The sequence below is a fragment of the Epinephelus lanceolatus genome, chromosome 9, assembly GCF_041903045.1.
Source record: "Epinephelus lanceolatus isolate andai-2023 chromosome 9, ASM4190304v1, whole genome shotgun sequence".
Lineage (NCBI taxonomy): Eukaryota > Metazoa > Chordata > Actinopteri > Perciformes > Serranidae > Epinephelus > Epinephelus lanceolatus.
In genome coordinates, this window is record NC_135742.1 from 7,360,387 (window position 1) to 7,377,795 (window position 17,409).

Here is a 17,409-nt window from a genome sequence, read left to right on the forward strand (position 1 = left end):
TTTAAAGAAACAAATCTACAGTGAAAATCTTAATTCTCCTTCAGAGCAAATAACTTTAGACACCCATCACTACATCTGTGTGTGAACAACCCTCAGTGCTCCCTCTCTTCAGTGAGGCTGTCTGTAACAGACTTGAGTATCAACACACTGTTACAACTTCAAATCACAAAGCTCATCAACAGCTGTGATGATTCTGCTGGTTTGATTTATTAGGAAAGTGAATCAATAAATATTTCTTGAGATTATGGTAAATTATTATATTTGACTCTTTTGCTGAACTCTGAACTGAACTTTTCAGACTTTATAATGATGCAGTAAAGTTGTAGGAGGGTAAAGTTTGACCATCTTTTAAATGTGATATCTGAGTGTTATGCCTCACTCGTGAGGTGAACAACACTTTACCACTGACCCAAATCAGCCACATAAGACACCGTAAAAACAATCAAACCAAAGGGGTTCATAAACATAAATCCACTCCTCCTCTGCTGCTGCCACAGGAGCTCCTCAGCTCCTCCTTCTCAGGCCAGCTGCACCTCCTTAGGTAATACAGCACACCTGGGCGGAGCTAAAGGAGAGGAGACAAGAACAACAGCACAGGAACACATACAGCCATAACACTGACTGTTTCTAATTTTAAGATCACACACACACACACACACACACACACACACACACACACACAGTGAGGCACAGACCAGTGTGAGAATCAATACAACTCCTTCATAATGAAACAAACTGCACAACTCTTCTTCAATATACCATGCTTTATTCCTCACATGTTTTCAGCTGTTTCTTAAAAGACAACAAAGAGTATTTACAAAACAACATGAGCCAAATATTAATAAAAAATACCTGAAAAATTAAGCAGAATATCAAAAGCAGGACTCATCATGTTTATACATTTTGGCTAATGATAATATAACTAAATTCATTATGACACAGTTGCATGAGAACAATTAACAGTTCATTTCAGACAGTTGAGAAAAACAACTTTTAAAAACATGTGTTTGTTCGATTATGATCTGATTAAACACAAGATGATGATAACCAGGTTAATAAATTGATCTGTACCTGTATGAGAGTTTATAACCTGATGATGTTTAACCAGGTTTAACTGTTGATTGTCTTGATTATTTCAGTGAGATCTGGACAAACAGTGAAGTCAGAGTAAAGTCTTCATTAACACCAACATGTCTGAACATCACAGAGAAATCTCACGTTGACACATTTTGATATCAGCAGTTTTAGCATCCCCAGCCTTTCCAATAAAGAAATATGGGAAGAGTTTCTCAGTGAAAGTGTCTCTGTGAGTGCAGATGTGAGTCATGTCTTCAGGGTCGTAGAAGGACACCTCCCCCCTGTCATAGTCCAGCTGGACTCTGATCCTTTGGAGACTCTTCTTCACTGTGACAGTCTCACCAACAACATCAGTGTATTTTCCATTTTCATACAATAAACACCAGATTCCATCTTTTGGTACAGCAAAAACCTCTCCTTTCCTGTCAACTGACTCTTTGGCCAAACCTATATTCCAGCGAGGATGGTCTCCCACCTCCACCTCCCAGCTGTGTTTCCCTGAGCTGAAGCCCTCAGAGCCCAGAACATTGCTGTAGTTAGTGTTTCTCTCTGGATTGGCAGGAAGCTGCTGCTTTGTGTCTCCATTTCTCACACTGGTCAGATCATCAGACAGATAGAGCCAACGGTTTGCAGTGTTTGGGTCCAGAATGACAGGACTGAAGTGGACCTTGTCCTTCATCTTCTCCCAGACTCTGAAGGACAGGTTGCCCAGGTGTTTGGCCACATCTATCAGCGCTCCTGAGACCAGCTGTGGATCTGACAGTGAGCACTGGACTCTGGCTCTGCTCTGAGTGGCTTTATAACTGCTGAGGAATGGCACCTTGTGTTTCTGCAGCTCTTCTTCAACAGCACAGATACTGTGTGACAGAGAGGAGATCTGCTCCTCAATCATCTTCATCTCTCTGCTGATAATCTTCCTCTTCTGCTCCTCTTCCTCCCTCACAGCTGCCAGTCTGGACTCCTCTTCCTCTTTCAGGAACTGATGGAGCTTGTTGAACTCTGCTCTGATCTGCCTCTCTGTGGACAACAGCTGCTTCTTGGAGTGTTCAATCACTTCATTGTATGTTTCCTCCACTTGTTTGTATTTGTCCCTCTTGTCCTGCAGAGACTTTAAGTCATATTTCAGCTGGTCCTTCAGCTCACTGACTGCTTCTTCTATAGGAACCACCTTGTGACCAACATGGTGAGGAATCTCACAAACATGACACACAGCTCTATCTTCATTCTCACAGAATAATCTAGGCTCGTCTTGATGTTTACTACACACCACCTCCACCTTCTTCTCTCCTTTTTCTGTCTCAGATGATCCAGCTTTCTGTCTCCCAGCAAAGGAGTCAGCCAGTTGCCTCAGTGCAAAGTTCACTGCTGGGAATTCTTTTGAGGATTTTCTTTTACAAAGGGGACAGTTTTTGTTTTTAGCTTGTTCCCAGAATTTTTGCAGGCAGCTTGAACAGAAGCTGTGGTTGCAGCTCAGAGACACAGGATCTCTGAAAGTCTCTGAACACACATGGCAGCTCAGAAAACTTTCAACAAGAGCAATTTTTTCAGCCATTTGTCTCGATATCTAAATAGTCTTTCAAAAGCAAAACTCACCGAGTTACTGTCTCTTTGTCTGATTACTTCAAATACTCCAAACGTGTGTTTTCCAGCAGAGATCTCACACCCTGTAATGGCGTCTCAGCTCTGATTGACAGTGTCAAAATCTGCTTTCATTTTCACTTATATCTGTTACAGGGAAATGCTGCTGTGTACATTGGTCACCAGGAGATGGAGGTGTAATGATGTGTTTCAGAGCTGAATATTTTCTTCCTGATACAGGATAGTTTCCCTGTAGGGGTACACTGCAAAATGTGTAAAAGATTATGATTTTGCATGTTTTGTTTCACTGAATAAAGAACAGAAATGTTCACAAAATGCCACAAACAAGCAGAGGACTGTAGTGTTTTAGTTTACAGAGGAATGAACATTTCAACAGGCTGAGTGACACTAAACCAGTTTTACAACATTTATTATTTTTCAGCCAACAAGAAATGAACTGTGTTCATTTCATTCAGTTGGTCTAAATATATAGCACTCTTCACCTACACTGACAGGAATCACAGTTTTCAAAATTTTAAGAACACACACAGTGAGGCACAAACCAGTCTGAAAATCAATACAGCTCCATCAAAATGAAACAAGTTGCACAACTCTTCAACAGTATGTAATGCTTTATTACCTCAGCCAACGAGGTTATGTTTTCGGTATGTTTTGGTTGCTTCTTCAGTCCCTGTTACACTGCCTGTTCAAGGGGGGGATTTCGCGTTGTTATTTCGCCTCGTTGTGCTTTATCAGAGATACGATCACGAAATGGGGCGACAGAGATGTCTCGGCAAAAGGTCGGCAGCAGATCAGTGTCTGTGTACCAGGACAACCAGCAGGACAGGACAGGTGTAATGTTTTGACAACATTTTGTGTGCAACCCAGTGCTGGGAGAATTAAAAAGCAGCAACTAGCAGTTAGCAGCTAACTTGAAAAACTAGGGAGATGATGAGGTCTGGGAGCTCCTTATCCTCCGAGCAGAGGACAAGAGAGACTGGACATTTAAAAGAGCCACTTACTAACTTGGACTACAAGTGAAAAAGCACATGGACATAAACACGCTTAAAGTGAAGTTATGTAGATGTACATCAAGAGTAGTGGTGGAAGACATATTCAGAGCCTTGAATAGGGACTGGTGTAACAGTGGGACTGTGAGATGCTGTCCCATTCCTGCATTCCTGGATCACTGCTATAGGCTTCTTTCCTCGTCACCATTACACTTCCTGCCAAAATAGCAAGAAAGCCAACACTTTTGTCAGTGACATCACCAAAAAGAAAAAAAAACAGGATTATGAGGCTTATTACTTGTCGTTCCACTAACGTTATTTACCTTCTTTCATGTCCCTGTGGTCTGCAATATAAAGGCAAAACCAGCCGGTAACTCAGAGCCAGAATCAGTGAACACTGAAGATCTATTCATGGAGCGGATTCAAAATCCCCTGTAGCTACACACTTCAGGAGGCCAAACATCCAGCCACTGCACTCAGTGTCTGTGGCATTGATGTAGTTAACCCTGGCTGCAGACATTCAGATCTGGCAACTAAACTCTTGCAGTGTGAAAGTCGATGAATCTTTCCTCTTAAAACTGAACAGCCTTTAGGCCTCAATGAAACACTTAATTTGTCCTGCTTTTATAGACATCTATAATTACCAGCATGGCCTTTTGGATATGCTGTGTCATGTTTTGTACTTTCTTCTTTTTGTTATTCTGTGTATAGTTGTGTATTTTGTACATTTGTAAAGGCTCTGCTATCATACACTGGTGTTTGAGGATGTTGAGAATAGTACAATACTCAAAGGACAGGTCATTCCTCAGGGTTGATCTCATTTAATTAGTGGTACCAGCTGGCTGATTCACCACACCTGGTAGTAATCTGTCTGTCATGTCATGGTTCTTTTTATTGGAAGTGCAAGATTTGGGGTCTGTGTGTAGTTAATGCATCTGAGGAGGTATGAAAAGTGTTATATAAATAAAGTTTTATTGATTGATTGATTGATTGATTGATTGATAATGTAATATAATATAATATAATATATAATAGAACATGATATGATATAATAGAATAGAATAGAATGGAATAGAATAGAACACAATATAATGTAACCGTACCATATGTATATTATTTCTAAAAGGTGTTATTAGTACTCCTGCTGCTGCTGTACCATTTTGGTCTAGTTTTGTTGAGACAAATATCTCCTTACTAATATGGTAAGGGAAAGATTTAAGGGCTTCCATTAACACCACTTTATTTTGGAAGGATATTATACATATAACCAAGGTCACTTAGATAGCTGGGGAAGGTTTATTGAAGCTGAGGAGGTGTGATGAAGAGTGATGGGTCTCTACTCTGATCTCTTCAACAACGCCTTGTGTTTTCTTATATTTTTCTTTTTTTTTTTTCTTTTGATTTTGTCAACTTGTACTTGATGCAGTTGAGCTAGTTTGGAATATTGTTATGCCAATGTGACCTTTCTGTTGTATGACTGTTTGTCCCTGTGTTGTATGAGGTACTGTGTTTAGTTATTGTCTCTTGTTTTGTTTTATAATGTTATTTTTTAACGACATTTATAATAAGGATTTTGGTGTAGGTATTTTATTAACTTTTGTTGTATATAACAGAATTGTTTGATCTAGTATAGATAAATTGCTGCTTGTGTTTTTTAACAGTGTCTTGTAAGGTGTCCTCCAGTGCTTTGAAAGGCACCTATAAATAAAAGTGCATTATAATTATTATCCACCCATCCATTTTCATAACTGCTTATCCTCTTGAGGGTCGCGGGGGGGCTGGGGTCTATCCCAGCTGACATTGGGCGAGAGGCAGGGTTCACCCTGGACAGGTCACCAGACTATCACAGGGCTGACACATAGAGACAGACAACCATTCACACTCACATTCACACCTACGGACAATTTAGAGTCACCATATGAAAAGCATGGCTTCCATCTGTATGTCTTACAGTACACCATCAGGTACCTCAAGGATCAGCCTCAGGGAACTCTGGATTTTAGTGAAATGAGGTTAGGTTGATTTTAGGTTCTCATTTTCTGAAAGATATCTTATAAATATAATTCAATCTGAATAATGTCTTTGAAATTATTTTACTAAATTGGTGCCTGATGAAGCAACAACAACATCAGGAGCCACAGCAGTGATGGAAGTGTATTGACAAAGGTGTGTCTTAAAATAAGTGACAGAAATCAAATGTTCAGTGTTCAAAATGAGCAGGCTGTGAACAACATGTGGACTTTGTCTCCATCTTGTGACGTTTACAGGAAGTAAAATGTGTCCATGCAATCACATCCTGTATACATACTGTACATTCAACAATGTTGATGACATTATGCACATGTGAGCATGTTGTCCCTGAAAACTGCATTAAGTAGGTTATATAATTAATAAAATGTAACAGTGAAAACATTTCTTAAACCATGTTGTCTTCTTGGAAATGCTTCTCCATCTCTGCACCCTTCATACACTGTGTCAGCATTATACAGTCCTGCTGACTGACTCAACGTGTTTAAAGAAACAAATCTACAGCGAAAATCTTAATTCTCCTTCAGAGCAAATAACTTTAGACACCCATCACTACATCTGTGTGTGAACAACCCTCAGTGCTCCCTCTCTTCAGTGAGGCTGTCTATAACAGACTTGAGTATCAACACACTGTTACAACTTCAAATCACAAAGCTCATCAACAACTGTGATGATTCTGCTGGTTTGATTTATTAGGAAAGTGAATCAATAAATATTTCTTGAGATTATGGTAAATTATTATCTTTGACTCTTTTGCTGAACTCTGAACTGAACTTTTCAGACTTTATAATGATGCAGTAAAGTTGTAGGAGGGTAAAATTTTCTTTTAAATGTGATATCTGAGTGTTATGTTCCACTCGTGGGGTGAACAACACTTTACCACTGACCCAAATCAGCCACATAAGACACCGTTAAAACAATCAAACCAAAGGGATTCATAAACATAAATCCACTCCTCCTCTGCTGCTGCCACAGGAGCTCCTCAGCTCCTCCTTCTCAGGCCAGCTGCACCTCCTTAGGTAATACAGCACACCTGGGCGGAGCTACAGGAGAGGAGACAAGAACAACAGCACAGGAACACATACAGCCATAACACTGACTGTTTCTAATTTTAGGAACGAACACACACACACACACACACACACACACACACACACACACACACAGTGAGGCACAGACCAGTGTGAGAATCAATACAACTCCTTCATAATGAAACAAACTGCACAACTCTTCTTCAATATGCCATGCTTTATTTCTCACATGTTTTCAGCTGTGTCTCAAAAGTAAAGAAAGCTGCATTGTACAATCAGAGTATTTACAAAACAACATGAGCCAAATATTTATTAAACATCCCTGAAAAATTAAGCAGAATATCAAAAGCAGGACTCATCATGTTTATACATTTTGGCTGAAGACAACATAACTAAATTCATTATGACATGGTTGCATGAAAACAATCAACAATTCATTTCAGACAGTTAAGAAAAACAACTTTTAAAATCTGATTACAATAAAAGTGATTGTCTTGATTATTTCAGTGAGATCTGGACAGACAGTGAAGTCAGAGTAAAGTCTTCACTAACACCAACATGTCTGAACATCACAGAGAAATCTCACTTTGACACATTTTGATATCAGCAGTTTTAGCATCACCAGCCGCTCCAATACTGATATATGGGAAGAGTCTCTCAGTGAAAGTGTCTCTGTGAGTGCAGATGTGAGTCATGTCTTCAGGGTCGTAGAAGGACACCTCCCCCCCGTCATAGTCCAGCTGGACTCTGATCCTCTGGAGACTCTTCTTCACTGTGACAGTCTCACCAACAACATCAGTGTATTTTCCATCTTCATAACATAAACACCAATTTCCATATTCTGGTGAAGCATCTATCTCTCCTTTCCTGTCAACTGACTCTTTGGCCAAACCCAAAATCCAGTGAGGATGGTCTCCCACCTCCACCTCCCAGCTGTGTTTCCCTGAGCTGAAGCCCTCAGAGCCCAGAACATCTGAATACTGAGTGAATCGTTCTGGATTGTCAGGAAGCTGCTGCTTTGTGTCTCCCTGTCTCACACTGGTCAGATCATCAGACAGATAGAGACGGGGGTGTGCAGTGTTTAGGTCCAGAATGACAGGACTGAAGTGGACCTTGTCCTTCATCTTCTCCCAGACTCTGAAGGACAGGTTGCCCAGGTGTTTGGCCACATCTATCAGCGCTCCTGAGACCAGCTGTGGATCTGACAGTGAGCACTGGACTCTGGCTCTGCTCTGAGTGGCTTTATAACTGCTGAGGAATGGCACCTTGTGTTTCTGCAGCTCTTCTTCAACAGCACAGATACTGTGTGACAGAGAGGAGATCTGCTCCTCAATCATCTTCATCTCTCTGCTGATAGTCTTCCCCTTCTGCTCCTCTTCCTCCCTCACAGCTGCCAGTCTGGACTCCTCTTCCTCTTTCAGGAACTGCTGGAGCTTGTTGAACTCTGCTCTGATCTGCCTCTCTGTGGACAACAGCTGCTTCTTGGAGAGTTCAATCACTTCATTGTATGTTTTCTCCACTTGTTTGTATTTGTCCCTCTTGTCCTGCAGAGACTTTAAGTCACATTTCAGCTGGTCCTTCAGCTCACTGACTGCTTCTTCTATAGGAACCACCTTATGACCGTGGTGGAGAGAAAACTCACAGACAGGACACACAGCTCTATCTTCATCCATACAGAACAATCTAGGCTCTTCTTGATGTTTACTACACACCACCTCCTCCTTCTTCTCTCCTTTTTCTGTCTCAGATGAGCCAGCTTTCTGTCTCCCAGCAAAGGAGTCAGCCAGGTCCTTCAGTGTAAAGTTCACTAATGGATCACTCTTTGAGGATTTTCTTTTACAAAGGGGACAGTTTTTGCTTTCAGCTTGTTCCCAGAATTTTTGCAGGCAGCTTAAACAGAAGCTGTGGCTGCAGCTCAGAGACACAGGATCTCTGAAAGTCTCTGAACACACGTGGCAGCTCAGGAAACTTTGGAGGAGAGCAGTATTGTCAGCCATTTGTCTTGGTATCGAAATTATTTCAAAAACAAGACTCACCGATTTACTGTCCCTTCATTTGACTGTTTTAAATACTCCAAACGTGTGTTTTCCAGCAGCGATCTCACACCCTGTAATGGCATCTCAGCTCTGATCAACAATGTCAAAATCTACTTTCAATCTACTTTCATTTGTACTCACCTCTGTCACAGTGTGAATAATCAGAAAGGGATGCTGCTATGTCATTCAGTCACCAGCAGATGGTGTCGGGATGTTTTTCAAAGGTAAATATTTCACTCTTCAGTCACTAAAATACAATTTCATTGCACATGCATCTGGAAAAAAAAATAAATAAAATGTCTTTTGTTTCAAGTCTACTTCATAAATAATTTATCTCCTAAAGCTGATGTTTCACAGTTTTATTTTTAAGTCAACATGTATCAGGAAACATGCTCTGCTAACACATCAGTGTGACTGTGTTTATATCATCCAGTTTAATAAACATGTGGTACTCCATTAAAATACAGGTACATGGTTAAATGTTTACGTTTCAGATAATTACAAAGTCAGTCTACTATGACCCTAAGAAAATCCCAGAGGAAAGGAACAATCAAAATAAGATCTCGTCTTTGTCTAACCTAATGTTGCCAGAAAGGCCCCACCTGAGGCTCTCAGGCTGCGAACTGCCTCACATGGGGTCAACATGTTTGCTATGTAGCGTGGGGCCAGACCCAGATGAGCAAAATGTAAAGTTTCAACTTATCTTTTTTTTAAAGATATTTTTTGGAGCATTTTTAGCCTTTATTAGATAGGACACACAAGCGTGAAGTGGGGGAGAGGGGGAGTGACATGCAGCAAAGGGCCACAGTCTGGAGTTGAACCCAGGCCGCTGTGGCAACAGCCTTGTACATGGGGCACCTGCTCTACCACTAAGCCACCGACGCCCCAAGTTTCAACTTATCTGATACAAATGACGTTACAAATCACAAAACACGAAAACATACGACACCAACATTTATTCTGGTGACTGGGTCGCTCTGTTCGGTCACTCATTTCAATAAATGAGCTGAAGTGTCAAAGCTGCAGTGAAACACAAAGTAATTTTTCTTTATTCCTCCAGTGAGGACTGAACACTTCAACAGGCTCACTGACACTAAACCAGCTGAACAACATATTTGTTTTTCAGCCAACAGGAAACATGTTCTGCCAACACATCAGTATGACTGTGTTTATTACATGTAGTTTGATTAAATGTGTCGTACTCCAGTAAAATACAGCTACATGATTAGTTTTAAATTCAACCCTCAAGTCAAGTTAAGTCAATATTCTATAAATAACCTAATATCACAAATCATAAATCTTCCCAAGGGGCTTCACAATCTGTGCAGCTTATGCCACCCTCTGTCCTGAGATGAATCAGATCAGGAAAAACTCCTGAAAAGAATCATAACCAGGACAAAATGAGAGAAACCTCAGTTAGAGCGACTGAGGAGGGAGCCCTCTCCTGGGACAGACAGAGCTTACTCCAGAGGATGGGGGCCTGATAGGAAAGGGCCCTGTGACCTGATGATTACTTTTTAACTGTGGGGACAGACAGGAGTCCTGTATTCTGAGAACTGACAGTCCTCATTGAAATGTAACGTCTCAGCTCTGCTCAACAGTGTCAGAAAAGAATTTGTACTCAGCTCTGTCACAGGGTGAATTATTAGGAGGAAATGCTGCTTTGTCATTTCATCACCAGCAGATGGTGTCAGGATGTTTTTCGACTGTACAATACAAAGCAAATTCTTTGCACATGTATCTGTAGGAAAACAAACAAAAGAACATCATCTTAATAATGGGGGGTATTTTCTATGTCTACTTACTAAAGAATTTAATTTCTACAGCTCATAAAAACACCATAAACATGAAACAGGGAGCTGAACATCTCAACAGGCTGACTGACACTAAACCAGTTCAACAACAGGATCATGCAACAGGAAACATGCTCTGCTAACACATCAGTGTGACTGTGGTTATTTCATCCACGTTGATTAAATGTTGAATAGTCCATTAAGATACAGCTACATGGTCAAATTTCAGTTCAGTTCTCTTCCAACATGGCAGCACGTCTCTTATAACCATCAGGAATGTTCTTCAAATTCTCACTAACATGTCTCTGTTTGGTCACTTGTTTCAATAAATGTAGTGAAATGTTCAAGCTGCAGTGACAGTGATCTGTTTTATGAGTCTGTTTTGTGATCTGTGATATTTGGTTTTATATATATAAGAAGTTGACTTGACTTGGACGTGAAGAGGCCATCTACCATGGAGTTCCCATCATCAGCCTCCCTCTGATGTTTGACCAGGAAGATGACCTGTTCAGGATGAGAGCCAGGGGCGTTGGCAAAGTGCTGGACATTGGCATGTTGAACACAGACAACTTCCTGGAGGCGGTGAAGGCGGTGCTTTATGAGCCGTCCTACAGGGAGAAGATGCAGGAGCTCTCCAGGCTGCACAGAGACCAGCCCATGAAGCCTCTGGACCGAGCCATGTTCTGGATCCAGTTTGTCATGAGACACAAGGGAGCTGCTCACTTAAAGACCCACTCCTACAAGATGTCCTGGATTCAGTACCACTCCATTGATGTGATCCCACTGTTGCTAGTGTCGGTCATGATGATGTCGCTGCTTTGTATTTTAACAGTGAAATGTTTGTGTGTTTAATGGGAGGAAAGAAAAACTGGACTAATACAGAGACTCATGTTGCCCTGTTTGTACTTCTGTTCTGTGTTTTATTGAGCAGTTGAGTTTTTCTGTGACACCAGCAGAAAAGACAAGAAGGAAAAAGAAAGTTGCACAAAATGAAACATGTTTAAAGTCAGTGTGAATCTGTATCTTGGATCTTGATGATGGTACAGCAGCACAAAATAAATGTCGGCCTGTTAAGAGCTGAAAAGACTCATGTTAGAGATATAATTCAGTGCGAATAATGTCTTTGAGATGATTTGACTAAACTGGTGCCTGATGAAGCAACAATATCATCAGGAGCCACAGCAGTGATGGAAGTGTATTGACAAGGGTGTGTCTTAAAATACAGTGCCCTCCAAAAGTATTGGAACAGTCAGTCCAATTCGTTTACTTTTGTTGTAGACTGAAAACATTTGGGTTTGACATCAAAAAATGAATATGAGACAAGAGATCAACATTTCAGCTTTTATTTCCAGGTATTTACATCTGGATCTGATACACAACTTAGAAGATAGCATTATTTGTAATGGAACACAAAATTTTTAGGTGAGCAAAAGTATTGGAACATATAAACTTAAAATAGATTAAAGTGAATGAGACTTAATATTTAGTTGCAAATCCTTTGCTTTCAATAACTGCATCAAGCCTGTGACTCACTGGCATCACCAAACTTTTGCATTCTTCTTTTGTGATGCTTTTCCAGGCTTTCACCGCAGCCTCTTTCAGTTGTTGTTTGTTTTGGGGAGTTACTCCCTTCAGTCTCCTCTTCAGCAGGTAAAATGCATGCTCTATTGGGTTTAAGTCTGGAGACTGACTTGGCCAGTCTAAAACCTTCCACTTCTTGCCCCTGATGAACTCCTTTGTTGTTTTGGCAGTGTGTTTTGGGTCGTTATCTTGCTGCATGATGAAGGATCTCCCAATCAGTTTGGTTGCATCTTTCTTTAAATTAGCAGACAAAATGTTTCTGTGGACTTCTGAGTTGATTTTGCTGCTGCCATCATGTGTTACATCATCAATGAAGATGAAAGAGTCCGTCCCAGAAGAAGCCATGCAAGCCCAAGCCATGACATTACCTCCACTGTGTTTCACAGATGAGCTTGTATGTTTGGGATCATGAGCAGATCCTTTCTTTCCCCAAACTTTCGCCTTTCCATCACTTTGGAAAAAGTTAATCTTTGTCTCATCAGTCCATAAAACTTTTTCCCAGAATTTTTGAGGCTCATCTCTGTACCTTTTGGCAAATTCCAGCCTGGCCTTCCTATTCTTCTTGCTAATGAGTGGTTTGCATCATCTGGTGTAGCCTCTGTACTTTTGTTCATGAAGTCTAGTAGATTGTGATACCTTCACTCCTGCCCTCTGGAGGTTGTTGCTGATGTCACTAACAGTTGTTTTAGGGTCTTTCTTTACAGCTCTCGCAATGTTTCTGTCATCAACTGCTGATGTTTTCCTTGGTCTACCTGTTTGACGTCTGTCGCTTAGTACACCAGTGGTTTCTTTCTTCTTCAGGACATTCCAAATGGTTGTACTGGCTATGGCCAATGTTTGTGCAATGGCTCTGATTGATTGTCCATCTTCTCTCAGATTCACAATTGCTTCTTTTTCACCCATAGACAGCTCTCTGGTTTTCATGTTGGTTCCACCTCTAAATGCAGTCTGCACAGGCAAAACCTATCATACTCAATCTGAAACTGAGCTCAGACATTCAGTGCTATTTATTGTTTGAATAATCAATGTAATTGGGAGACACCTGGGCAACAAAACACACCTGTCAGTCACATGTTCCAATACTTTTGCTCTCATGAAAAATGGGTGGGTTCAAACAAAAGGTGCTATCTTCTAAGTTGTGTATCAGATCCAGATGTAAATACCTGGAAATAAAAGCTGAAATGTTGATCTCTTGTCCCATATTCATCTTTTGATGTCAAACCCAAATAGTTTCAGTCTACAACAAAAATAAAGGAATTGGCCTCACTGTTCCAATACTTTTGGAGGGCACTGTAAGTGACAGAAATCAAATGTTCAGTGTTCAAAATGAGCAGGCTGTGAACAACATGTGGACTTTGTCTCCATCTTGTGATGTTTACAGGAAGTAAAATGTGTCCATGCAATCACATCCTGTATACATACTGTACATTCAATAATGTTGATGACATCATGCACATGTGAGCATGTTGTCCCTGAAAACTGCATTAAGTAGGTTATATAATTATTAAAATGTAACAGTGAAAACATTTCTTAAACCATGTTTTCTTCTTGGAAACACTTCTCCATCTCTGCACTCTTCATACACTGTGTCAGCATTATACAGTCCTGCTGACTGACTCAACGTGTTTAAAGAAACAAATCTACAGTGAAAATCTTAATTTCTCTAACCCTCAACAACAAATCTGGTGAAGTGGATACAGTGTTTGTTATATTATGATCTGATTAAACACAAGATGATGATAACCAGGTTAATAAATTGATCTGTACCTGTATGAGAGTTTATAACCTGATGATGTAATGCAGTTTGAGTATTGAGCACATGAATCTTTTACTGGTTTAACTGTTGATTGTCTTGATTATTTCAGTGAGATCTGGACAGACAGTGAAGTCAGAGTAAAGTCTTCACTAACATCAACATGTCTGAACATCACAGAGAAATCTCACTTTGACACATTTTGATATCAGCAGTTTTAGCATCACCAGCCGAACTAATGCTGAAATATGGGAAGAGTTTCTCAGTGAAAGTGTCTCTGTGAGTGCAGATGTGAGTCATGTCTTCAGGGTCGTAGAAGGACACCTCCCCCCTGTCATAGTCCAGCTGGACTCTGATCCTCTGGAGACTCTTCTTCACTGTGACAGTCTCACCAACAACATTAGTGTATTTACCATCATCATAACATAAACACCAATTTCCATATTTTGGTGAAGTAGATATCTCTCCCTTCCTGTCAACTGACTCTTTGGCCAAACCCAAAATCCAGCGAGGATGGTCTCCCACCTCCACCTCCCAGCTGTGTTTCCCTGAGCTGAAGCCCTCAGAGCCCAGAACATCTGAATACTGAGTGAATCTCTCTGGATTGTCAGGAAGCTGCTGCTCTGTGTCTTCACATCTCACACTGGTCAGATCATCAGACAGATAGAGACAGGGGTATGCAGTGTTTGGGTCCAGAATGACAGGACTGAAGTGGACCTTGTCCTTCATCTTCTCCCAGACTCTGAAGGACAGGTTGCCCAGGTGTTTGGCCACATCTATCAGCGCTCCTGAGACCAGCTGTGGATCTGACAGTGAGCACTGGACTCTGGCTCTGCTCTGAGTGGCTTTATAACTGCTGAGGAATGGCACCTTGTGTTTCTGCAGCTCTTCTTCAACAGCACAGATACTGTGTGACAGAGAGGAGATCTGCTCCTCAATCATCTTCATCTCTCTGCTGAGAGTCTTCCCCTTCTGCTCCTCTTCCTCCCTCACAGCTGCCAGTCTGCACTCCTCTTCCTCTTTCAGGAACTGATGGAGCTTGTTGAACTCTGCTCTGATCTGCCTCTCTGTGGACAACAGCTGCTTCTTGGAGTGTTCAATCACTTCATTGTATGTTTCCTCCACTTGTTTGTATTTGTCCCTCTTGTCCTGCAGAGACTTTAAGTCACATTTCAGCTGGTCCTTCAGCTCACTGACTGCTTCTTCTATAGGAACCACCTTGTGACCGTGGTGGAGAGAAAACTCACAGACAGGACACACAGCTCTATCTTCATCCATACAGAACAACCTAGGCTCTTCTTGATGTTTACTACACACCACCTCCACCTTCTTCTCTCCTTTTTCTGTCTCAGATGAGCCAGCTTTCTGTCTCCCAGCAAAGGAGTCAGCCAGTTCCTTCAGTGTAAAGTTCACATCTGGGAATTCCTTTGAGGATTTTCTTTTACAAATGGGACAGTTTTTGTTTTTAGCTTGTTCCCAGAATTTTTGCAGGCAGCTTGAACAGAAGCTGTGGTTGCAGCTCAGAGACACAGGATCTCTGAAAGTCTCTGAACACACATGGCAGCTCAGGAAACTTTCAACAAGAGCAATTTTTTCAGCCATTTGTCTCAATATCGAAATAGTCTTTCAAAAGCAAAACTCACCGAGTTACTGTCTCTTTGTCTGATTACTTCAAATACTCCAAACGTGTGTTTTCCAGCAGAGATCTCACACCCTGTAATGGCGTCTCAGCTCTGACTGACAGTGTAAAAATCTACTTTCATTTTCACTTGTGTCTGTCACAGGGAAATGTTGCTGTGTACATTAGTCACCAGCAGATGGAGGTGTGACAATGTGTTTCAGAGCTGAATATATTCTTCCTGATACAGGATAGTTTCCCTGTAGGGGTACACTGCAAAATGTGTAAAAAAATATGACTTTGTATGTTTTGTTTCACTGAATAAAGAACAGAAATGTTCACAAAATGCCACAAACAAGCAGAGGACTGTAGTGTTTTAGTCTACAGAGGAATGAACATTTCAACAGGCTGAGTGACACTAAACCAGTTTTACAACATTTATTATTTTTCAGCCAACAAGAAATGAACTATGTTCATTTCATTCAGTTGGTCTAAATATATAGCACTCTTCACCTGCACTGACAGGAATCACAGTTTTCAAAATCTTAAGAACACACACAGTGAGGCACAAACCAGTCTGAAAATCAATACAGCTCCATCAAAATGAAACAAGTTGCACAACTCTTCAACAGTATGTAATGCTTTATTACCTCAGCCAACGAGGTTATGTTTTCGGTATGTTTTGGTTGCTTCTTCAGTCCCTGTTACACTGCCTGTTCAAGGGGGGGATTTCGCGTTGTTATTTCGCCTCGTTGTGCTTTATCAGAGATACGATCACGAAATGGGGCGACAGAGATGTCTCGGCAAAAGGTTGGCAGCAGATCAGTGTCTGTGTACCAGGACAACCAACAGGACAGGACAGGTGTAATGTTTTGACAACATTTTGTGTGCAACCCAGTGCTGGGAGAATTAAAAAGCAGCAAGTAGCAGTTAGCAGCTAACTTGAAAAACTAGGGAGATGATGAGGTCTGGGAGCTCCTTATCCTCCGAGCAGAGGACAAGAGAGACAGGACATTTAAAATAGAACATGATATGATATAATAGAATAGAATAGAATGGAATAGAATAGAACACAATATAATGTAACCGTACCATATGTATATTATTTCTAAAAGGTGTTATTAGTACTCCTGCTGCTGCTGTACCATTTTGGTCTAATTTTGTTGAGACAAATATTTCCTTACTAATATGGTAAGGGAAAGATTTAAGGGCTTCCATTAACACCACTTTATTTTGGAAGGATATTATACATATAACCAAGGTCACTTAGATAGCTGGGGAAGGTTTATTGAAGCTGAGGAGGTGTGATGAAGAGTGATGGGTCTCTACTCTGATCTCTTCAACAACGCCTTGTATTTTCTTATATTTTTCTTTTTTTCTTTCTTTTGATTTTGTCAACTTGTACTTGATGCAGTTGAGCTAGTTTGGAATATTGTTATGCCAATGTGACCTTTCTGTTGTATGACTGTTTGTCCTTGTGTTGTATGAGGTACTGTGTTTAGTTATTGTCTCTTGTTTTGTTTTATAATGATATTTTTTAACGGCATTTATAATAAGGATTTTGGTGTAGGTATTTTATTAACTTTTGTTGTATATAACAGAATTGTTTGATCTAGTATAGATAAATTGCTGCTTGTGTTTTTTAACAGTGTCTTGTAAGGTGTCCTCCAGTGCTTTGAAAGGCACCTATAAATAAAAGTGCATTATAATTATTATCCACCCATCCATTTTCATAACTGCTTATCCTCTTGAGGGTCGCGGGGGGGCTGGAGCCTATCCCAGCTGACATTGGGCGAGAGGCAGGGTTCACCCTGGACAGGTCACCAGACTATCACAGGGCTGACACATAGAGACAGACAACCATTCACACTCACATTCACACCTACGGACAATTTAGAGTCACC

At 40.8% G+C, this 17,409-nt stretch overlaps 3 protein-coding genes across 3 annotated transcripts; all 3 read right to left on the reverse strand.

Moving 5' to 3' along the window:
* Positions 1–764: 764 nt before the first annotated feature.
* Positions 765–2,755, reverse strand: LOC117252980 (E3 ubiquitin-protein ligase TRIM35-like). The gene has a single exon (XM_033620290.2). The coding sequence runs from the start codon at positions 2,627–2,629 to the stop codon at positions 1,202–1,204; it is 1,428 nt and encodes a 475-aa protein (XP_033476181.2). The 5' UTR covers positions 2,630–2,755; the 3' UTR covers positions 765–1,201.
* A 4,185-nt stretch (positions 2,756–6,940) lies between these two features.
* On the reverse strand, positions 6,941–8,972 carry LOC144464232 (zinc-binding protein A33-like). Its single transcript, XM_078170493.1, has one exon. The coding sequence runs from the start codon at positions 8,719–8,721 to the stop codon at positions 7,294–7,296; it is 1,428 nt and encodes a 475-aa protein (XP_078026619.1). The 5' UTR covers positions 8,722–8,972; the 3' UTR covers positions 6,941–7,293.
* Positions 8,973–9,104: 132 nt separating this feature from the next.
* On the reverse strand, positions 9,105–15,519 carry LOC144464231 (nuclear factor 7, brain-like). Its single transcript, XM_078170492.1, has one exon. The coding sequence runs from the start codon at positions 15,487–15,489 to the stop codon at positions 14,062–14,064; it is 1,428 nt and encodes a 475-aa protein (XP_078026618.1). The 5' UTR covers positions 15,490–15,519; the 3' UTR covers positions 9,105–14,061.
* Between the last annotated feature and the right edge of the window lie 1,890 nt (positions 15,520–17,409).

What these genes read in the sequence shown, in the direction of transcription:
- LOC117252980 (XM_033620290.2), bottom strand. Translation starts at nt 2,629, where the DNA reads ATGGCTGAAAAAATTGCTCTTGTTGAAAGTTTTCTGAGCTGCCATGTG.
- LOC144464232 (XM_078170493.1), bottom strand. Translation starts at nt 8,721, where the DNA reads ATGGCTGACAATACTGCTCTCCTCCAAAGTTTCCTGAGCTGCCACGTG.
- LOC144464231 (XM_078170492.1), bottom strand. Translation starts at nt 15,489, where the DNA reads ATGGCTGAAAAAATTGCTCTTGTTGAAAGTTTCCTGAGCTGCCATGTG.